Raw genomic sequence first — 9,032 nt, forward strand, 5'->3', positions numbered from 1 at the left:
TCCGTGGATCGGATTTGATCAGTGGACCACCGTCAACGGATCAAACATTTCCCGCTCCACCTTAACGGATTAACCATTTTCCGGCCCACCACTATCGGATTAAATATTTTCCGCACTAGCTCTCATCGGATCCAGTCGGTGGACAACGTGCTCGGGGTGGGGGGCGATAGATATCGATATCGAGATCGACATAATCCACCCATCGGATCCAGTCCGTGGACCACCCACACAAGCTCTACTGATCAATCTCGAGATGCTTCATAACCGAGCGTGAACGGACGAACCTCGGCATCGAGATGATCCATGGATTGGATCCGATGAGTCGTGGTATTTCATCGGATCCAATCTATGAACCACCCAGAGAAGCTCTACCAATCACACTCGACATACTTCGTAACCGAGCGGGAACAGACAACGTCAACGTGATCCATGAATTGGATCCGATGGCGGGGGTGTCTTTCATCGGATCCAGTCTGTGAACCACTTAGACAGACTTTACTAATCGCACTCGACATGTTTCGTAACCGAGGGTGAACGACAAGCCTCGACGCCGAGATGATTCATGGATTGGATTCGATGGGTCGTGGGATTTCATCGGATCCAATCCTTCTTCTTCTTCTTCTTCTTCTTCTATTCATAGACTGTCCCAGCCGCTTTTATGCAGCTATGCAGCGTTCGACTATAAATACAGGTGTTTCCCACTTGTTGCTTCCAGAGCATCAGCCCATTCCTTATCCGAATTGGCTGCAGTAACTCCTCTACTTATAGCCCTATTGATTGTTCTGTCTCTGTGTACTTGTCGGGTCTTTCCTAACCCTCCTCGACTTCTGTATAACAATAATCACTCGTCTACGCTACGTGTATTTAAGTACAGTGGATGGAACTGCCCGGAATTGCTCTAGGAGTCCCGTCCTTAAGATCATCTTGGCTGCTTGTACTGCCATTGACGAGCTGCAGAGGATGCGTTTGATGTCAATGCATGGAGCTTTGCCTGCCCACATTCGGTGTCGCTCGTCCGTCCAGTTTCGGCATTCGAGGAGGACGTGGCGCACCGTTTGGCGTCCGTGGCCACACTGGCATTCGTCGGTGTCGATCTTGTTGATGGCGTGGAGGTAAGCGCGTAGGCCGATCTTGCCTGTGCGCATCTGTGTGATGACCGAGCTTATTGCTCTGTGGGTACCCAAATGTGTGGTGAGGGCCCCTTTTCCGGGTCGAACCCCGAGTCTGAAGAGCTCTCTGCCGTGTTTAGCTGTTTCCCAGGATCCCTCCCATTCGTCTCTCGTTCTCTGACGAATAGTGGATTTTGTGGTTGCCGTTAGAGTTCGGAGTGATTCTGGTTCTGACTGCGGTTCTGGATTCGTTCGTGTATTTGGGTTGTGGCCAGCGGCTTCCTTAGCTGCTCGGTCGGCTGCTTCGTTGCCTGGCACCCCTACGTGTGCTGGAATCCATCGAAGTTGAATCTCCCATCCTTGGTCTCGAAGCTTGTCCAGTGCTTGTATAGCCTCAATCAAGATGTATTGTCCGGAGGGGCATTTGGGGTTGGCCATCGCTTGGATGGCAGCTTGATTGTCAGTAAAGACGATGCACTTGCCGAGAGTGTTCGTCGTTGTGTGGATGTCGAGTGCAATGTGGAACGCCAGCTCTATACCTCTCAGCTCTGCTGCATACACGGTAGAGGTGGTTAATGTGCCCATGTATTCCGTTCTTTTCGTTTGTATATCTCGGAACCGCAGCTTTGGTGCTATCGCCGCAGCACCAACATGGCCGTCGATGCCGCTTCCGTCGGTGTATACGCATAACGTTGTTGGTTCTGACGCATCGTGTTCCTTAACGGCAGCCTCTGGAGATTCGGCGATTCGGGTGAACGGTGGGATCCACCACGGTGGCACAATATGCGGCTGGCGCTTCTCTAGCCGGTCGAGCTGGATGTTGTACTTGTTCTTCAAGATGCTTGAAAACCGATCAAGCGGGCTCTGATCATTGTTGTTGTCTCCAGGAAGGGCCATCTCCGTGTAGAGTGGCGAGGTTCGAATCCGCATCGGGGCCTCGAGGGCTGTTTGTTCGAGCTGCTGCGGCGACGGGAGCAAGTGTGCTTCGATGTCCACAGCCGCTCCAGCGGTTGTCCGGAAGGCTCCGGTAATGATCTGTGCCGCGCGCCGCTGGATCCGGGAAATCGTGTTGAGCATGGCTCTGCCTCTGCCTTTGCTTTTGCCCTCTGGAATGTGCCATGCTGAACAGCCGTAGAGCATCTGCGGGACGATCATTGCTCTATACACTTGTCGGAGGTTGATTAATCCTGTGCCCCACGTTGATGAAGCCAGGGTCGATAGAGCTGACAATCGCTGTGTAGCTTTGCTTTCTACCTTCTCTCGATGGTAGTCCCAGCGGAGCCTAGAATCCATTTCGACGCCCAGATATCGACACGATGGTGAAGTCTTAATAGTGGCATGAGGTAAGCGAAGGGGGTGGGTGGTGTTTGCCGTAGGATCTCTGGTGAAATGTACCAGTTCGTACTTTACTGGCGCGAATTGTGATCCATGTTGTAGTGCCCACTTCTCGGCTTTTCGATGAATAGCTTTGAGGGTCTTACAGTTGTGTTGTGCTGTCGGACCTACTGCGAGGATGGAGGCGTCGTCGATGTATCCCACGGCTTCTGTGTCCTCGGTCTTGCATGTATCAATTAGGTCAGCGTTGTAGAATAGGTAGAGGATCGGTGAAAGCGGGGATCCTTGAGGTATTCCGGTTTGAATAGGTGCTGAGGGCGCTGTGTACTCTTGGAGCTTAAGCGTAGAAGATCGATCGCTGAGGAAGGAGTCTATCCACCTTACGAGCGTTGGATTAACTGGCCGCTTTCTTAGGTTGTGTAGTAGTCGTTGTCGAGGGACGTTATCGAAGGCTCCTGATACATCGAGTAGGAGTAGTGAGGCAATGTTTCCGTCGACCCATGCTTTGTGTATACGTTGGAGGAGAAGATGCATAGCATGGTCTGTTGATGCGAGCTTGCGACATCCTGTATGTCGACTTGGGAGAAGGTGATAGGCGTCAGCAAGGTAAGTTAACCGGTTTGCTACTATAGCTTCTAATGCCTTTCCTAGTGTATTAAGAAGGGCTATCGGCCGGTACGACTTGGGCTGCGTATAGTCATCCTTTCCTGGCTTTCGAAGGACAACCGTAATAGTTTCTTTGAAGTGTGCAGGACAGTGTCCCTGCTGGAGACAGGCGTTGAAGAGATTATGGAGGCTTGGGAGAAGGATATTTAGCGTCTGGTGGAGGATGCCGTTCGTGATGTCGTCGGTGCCTGGAGCCTTGTTCGGGGCAGCTCTGCGCACTGCTCTCTCGATCTCCACAGGCGCGATCTCCGGGCATTCAATGGGTTGAGGGTATTCATATCCATTGATGTCCGATAGGTCGAGGAGAAGGTTAAGTCGATTGTTGACTCTCCATCTATGTGTTGACGTGCCTGGCACTGTGAGCAGTTGGAGGTGAAAGTTTTCGATAATAGTGAGCAGAGGTTGGGCGGCTCGTATTCCACGATTAGCACGACGGTGTGTTGTCGACCAGAGGGGATGGTGTAGGTTGAAGTCCCCGAGCACAATGAGTTCGTTGTCGGGTTCCGACCTGCCCAGGGCTTCTTCAAGGTCGGAGAGGGTGTTGGTTACTATTTCATTGTACACATTGATAATACAGAGCTTGTTGTGTAGGGTAGAGTTGGTGAACTCCAGAGCGATAATGTCAGGGTGGGGGCGTACGAGGGAACGAGAGTAGAGATCCGACAATGATATTACTATCCAATGCACTATAGAGTACAAGACGAGAGACAAAGAGCATGAAAGTAGTTGTTGAACAAAGGGCTATTGTGTATAGGCTCCACAGCTGAAACACTGGTGAGAGGTTTCCATAGACGACGACGTTACTGATGGTTGCTCTGTGTAACGACGTAGTATTCGCACGTCTATAAAAGAAACCTCAATACCTCGACAAGTAGATAGAGAACAGAGCATTCAAGACATCGCGAGTTGCACCCAGTTTGATAGTTCACCCATCTCATCGAAGACGCTGTATACGTATAACTGGTCGGCGCGAGGTATTGATGTCCATAATCGGCTAGGCGACGACGATCGAGTGGCTGAGGAGCTTTGTTCAGGACGTTCTCGTGGCTGGGGCTGCGAAATCATCAAATTCTGAAAGTCCTGCACTACCTCGTCAGGACTCAGCATGTTTCCATGGTTTTCAAATTCACGAAACCCTGCAGATTAAGGGTCTGGCGCAGGACCGTATGCTGGGATAAGTGTTTAACGATCGACGTTACTTGATCATTGATTGTATTTCGAACAAAGTATTGAAGATTCAACTCTTGAATTTAATTGTCGTTGATGTAGCTGCTCCCCGCTCTCTTTCAATATATATAGAGAAGTGAAGTGTCTTCTGATATGAAATCCGACTCCATCACTATATCCCACATGCGAGTCTGGTGCATCGGAAAATCCATCCAAGGAACGATATAATCGGGACGAAGGTTTCGGTCAGCATTCGCAGGAGTTCCTTGGGTTGACTGGGCTTTGTCTTGCACGGTCAATTCTTGGTAGAGGTGAACATGACATACATCGAGGAATTCGGCCAAACTTGTATTTCCTGTTCTTTGATTATAGCGCCGTTGCTCTTCCTCTCGTCGACGTTACTCTTCTTCTCGTCCGCGTTGCTCCTAAATAGCGTGCTCTTCGGCGGCTATATGACGATATTACTCTTCTTCTCGTAGTCGCTTCTCTTCTTTAAGCTCTCGACGTAATCGACCAAGTTCGGACGACATCTTCGGCCTTCTGTACCATATGTCATGACAATGGTTATGTTGAAGAGCAAATGTAGCCGTGAAAGATGTGGCTACGGTTGTGGCTTAGCAACAGTCAGATATGAATTGTCTCTACCCATCATGGCCTAGCCTTTCTGATTGAAAAGCTTCACAAAGCTTCGCTCATGGACTACTCTTGCTGCTCAACTTTTCCAGATCCTCAATACACTCAGCAAACCACCCATCAATGCACTCCGTGATCTTGGTAACTGCCTGCTTAAGCCTCTCGATGGCTAGGTCTTTCTCCGACATCCCGACACCTCCTTTGTCAGTCGAATCATTGCTTTTGCCTTGATTAGTCTTGTCGGGTTTTTCTTCCAAACTAAGCCCTTCGATGCCTGTTTCTACTTCTTCAACTTCCCTCTCAGCTTTCTCCCAAATTTTCTCGTTAGGGACCGCAAACCTGGGCGCGTCGTATTCTGTAGAGGTGATTATGCGTTTACTCGCCGCGGCAGCGACGTCTTCTGAGGTTGCTAAACGATCTGGCTCCTTTTGTTCGTCGAATCCAAACAGTTCGACCCTTAGTCGATGTATGAGCCGAATAACTGGGAATGATGTCTTTTCGAAGAGACGTAATTGTTCATCGCCCATCCATGTATTCCAGGTAACACTCACGATAAGGTGTTTTCTGGACGCTAATCCTACGCCTTTTTCGGCTTCTGTGAGCTGGGATGCCCCAGCGGAAGCAATGCGCTTTAGTTCCTTCGCGCCTTCAGGAGTCCGATTCAGCTCTCCAAAGAGCAGAACCCAGAAGACACTCTCAATGTCATGCCATGGGTTGTGCCGAGAGTGTTCCCCCATCAGAATGTTGATTGCCATGTAAAGGTAAGTGCCAGTGCGCCAGGGAGCTCCGGAATGGGGGTCTCCATATACGCAAGCCATATCGAGGTCAATTAGCCGTCCGTGTGGAGGGGCGCCCTCCCCGTTCAGCATATCTGGCGACGTCACCATAATATTCGCGGGAGAAATATCTCGGTGGACAATGGGACGATCTCTGCAAAACATTTTCTGGATAGCAAGTACAGCAGAACGTAGAGCCTTTATACGCTCAAGTTCAGTGACATCTCGAGGACTGGGGTATTGATGTCGCGAAAGTCCATACGGTGTGGTATTTACAGAAACGCCACAGTACTCTTCCAGGTACCATCGCTGCCTTCTCGAGTGCGAAGGCTCATCGGCTGACTCGATAGCGGTTCCCTTCACTTCCGGCATGAACAAGCCCTTCTCAACCTCTTTCTTCTGGGTTTGGTTTGCCATGACGGAGGATGTGGTGTGTGTTACCTCTATATATCGATAGTTCGGCCCCATTTGGAGATATTGTCTTGAATGTTTTGCCTCCGGTAGAACGTCAAACTCGGTTGTTAAAGGTCCGTCTTTCCACTCAAAAAACTTTGGTAGTTCCTCGATATCGCTAAGTTCACTAAGGATATCGGCTTCACTCGTGCGCGCCTCGTAGACCCAGGCCATTTTCAGCGCTGCAAGACCGTCACCTTCTGTAGGTGAGTTCTCTGTGTCCTTTTTGGCCTGTGATTTTCTTGATTTTTTCTTTTTTGGCTTTGGTTTTTGCATTTTAACAAGCCATACCGTAGTGCCGCGTGTCGTGACCATGTCGACACCCACACGCACGAGTGGCGATGGTATCTTATATCCGGCAGGAGTGAAGCTGATGGCTCTTCGACCGATTGCAGAAGGTTCCTTTGCTAAGCCCTGGGCGTCGTCACTGGCCAGCATGAGCCAGTTGACGAAGCGCAGAAAACCCAATGTATTATGCTCGATATTAAGCCCACTTTCGTAACACAGCACCTGCCCTCTGTTCAGTTGATAGAGACGCAATGTCCTGCCGGCGACGTAGATGGAGTATATGAAGTGACGAAATGGGTCGTCTCGAAACACTTGGTTGCATCTCAAAAGAGAGAGTTGTATTTCGGATTGTGCATATGTCTGATCGGCCGATTTCTTGAGTTCCCAGGTTGTCTTCATATCGCAAAACCTCACATTTTTCTTGTTGATATCGATGGCAATACTAGCTAGATCGGGTTTGAAAAGCTTCAGGCCTTCCGCGTACTCCTCATTACTAATCCCGGACTTGGGTACCTTTGTTCCGATATTAATGAAGACGTTCTGAGCCTGTCGTGTCTTTGCCGTCGATTGTGCTTGAAGGACCTCTTGAGCTTTCTGAAGCATGCGGAAAAATATGTTCTGAGAAATTATTCCCGAGCTCTTTGAGGCCATATCCGACCGCCATTTTTTCCATTCATTGGATGTCTTGAGTGCCTCCTCTGCCCTCTTAATTTGGGTTTCGGTGAACTTTGCGTTCTTGGACATCTTATTATGAAGTTTCTTAAAAATGGAGACCTTTGTGTCCTCCACGTGTGTCATGCAGCCAAGGTTAGAGATGAAAACGGGTAAGCGATGAATTTGAGTATCGTCGTGGGGCACAGAATTTACTGCCTTCTGGGGTGTCTCATTGGCGACACTGCTTTTGGTTGTTGTCTTCTTAGGCGTCTGGGAGATAGGCATGACGGGTGATTCCTTCTCTGACGAGGCCATATTCCCGTCGGGTGGTAACCCTCTTCGATGGAGGCTCTCTGGAGAGGCTTCAAGGGAAGGTATGGCACGCGTTCGGTGGCGTTTTGAATGAGGTATCGAGATCTCAATGCGAAGTTGGTCGGAGTTCTGTCTGGACGCCATATTTAGCATTTGACTTTTGCAATTCAAAAGCTCGAGACTTACCTATAGTCGCAGTTGGGGGTGTAGTGTGCCTTTTGTATAGTGCCAAACTAGTGAGACATGTTATCGGCAGTGGCGCGTTTGGTTGATGTCCAAGGTTAGCCGTTGCCTAGGCAACCGAATACCGAAAAATGGATTTTTGTCACGGGACCTCATGCCAAGGATCACGCGCCAAGAGACCCTAGGGAAATAGCCGAAATCTTAACCACTGCTTTGCGACTCTTATAGCTACTGTGTAGCCTTTAATACTAGATCAACTAAAAAACTTTAAGTTTTTCTACGTCGTTGTAAGGTAAATAGAGTTGTGGGAAAAGTTGCGTTTCATAGCACGACGTACTACTTTCGAAAGCACTTATTTTACCGCCATTCTGTAAGCGTATATGAGGGATTTGAAAGCTGAAAAGCCGTTTGCTTATTAGCTGGATATCGAGGCCGGCGCCATATACCAGTTCTACCCAGCCACATGGTCCACGGATCGGATCCGATGGCGGTGGTATATCTGTAAGGGTTCGAGGTCAAGGGATTCCAACCCTGAACACGTAATCCTTGCACGTGATTCTTGGCATATAGTCCCGTGACAAATTCTTACTCGACATCGACTGGTCCATGGATTGGATCCGATGAGTGAGCCACCCCAACGGATCAAATATTTTCCGAATCACCGCCGTCGGATTAATCTTTTCCCAGTTCAACGTTATCGGACTAAATATTTTCCGGGATCACTGTCATCAGATCCAATCCGTGGACCATGTGCCTCCCCGGGAGTGCTCCCACTCGACGTGGTTCATGGATTGGATCCGATGAAATCCCCCGTCGCCCATCGGATTCAGTCTGTGGACCATCTAGACAGCCTTTACTAGTCGCACTCGACATGCTTCGTAACCGGATAAGCCTCGACGCCTAGACGATCCATGGATCAGTGTTGGATGACGAGAGGTTTCCACAGGCGACGACGTTACAGATGGTTGCTCTGTGCAACGATGTAGCATTCATGTGTCTATAAAAGGAGCCTTAGCACCTCGACAAGTAGATAGAGAACAGAGCGCTCCTTCATCTCAAGTTGCACGAGAAGTTTGACAATCAGATTCAATGGGTCGTGGCATTTCATCGGATCCAATCCGTGGACCACCTAGATAAGCCTTACTAGATTCAATTCGAGATTGCTTGTATAGAGTGTTGTTGAACAGGGGGCTAAAATGTATAGGCTCCACCATTGAAACACCAGTAGGAGGTTTCCATGGACGACGTTACTGGCGGTTACTCTGCGCGACGACGAGGTATTCGCATGTCTATAAAGAAACTCTCAGTAGCTCAACAAGTAGATAGAGGAGAGAGCATTCCTTCCACTCAAGTTGCACAAAAAGTTTGACAGTATCTTCTTTGCGAGTATCGCCTGCTGAGGAACCTCCAATATCTGTCCGGTTCAACGTGTACGAAATAATGGTGTGTAGTTCCC

The 9,032-nt window shown here is 49.3% G+C and overlaps 1 protein-coding gene across 1 annotated transcript; it reads right to left on the reverse strand.

Moving 5' to 3' along the window:
* Positions 1–4,969: 4,969 nt before the first annotated feature.
* Positions 4,970–7,366, reverse strand: Z518_03611 (uncharacterized protein; the record flags this gene model as incomplete). The annotated part of the gene is made up of 1 exon (XM_013417321.1): positions 4,970–7,366. One exon carries the CDS (start codon positions 7,364–7,366, stop codon positions 4,970–4,972), a length of 2,397 nt encoding a protein of 798 aa, XP_013272775.1.
* Between the last annotated feature and the right edge of the window lie 1,666 nt (positions 7,367–9,032).

Source organism: Rhinocladiella mackenziei (genome assembly GCF_000835555.1).
Source record: "Rhinocladiella mackenziei CBS 650.93 unplaced genomic scaffold supercont1.3, whole genome shotgun sequence".
Classification (NCBI taxonomy): Eukaryota; Fungi; Ascomycota; class Eurotiomycetes; order Chaetothyriales; family Herpotrichiellaceae; genus Rhinocladiella; species Rhinocladiella mackenziei.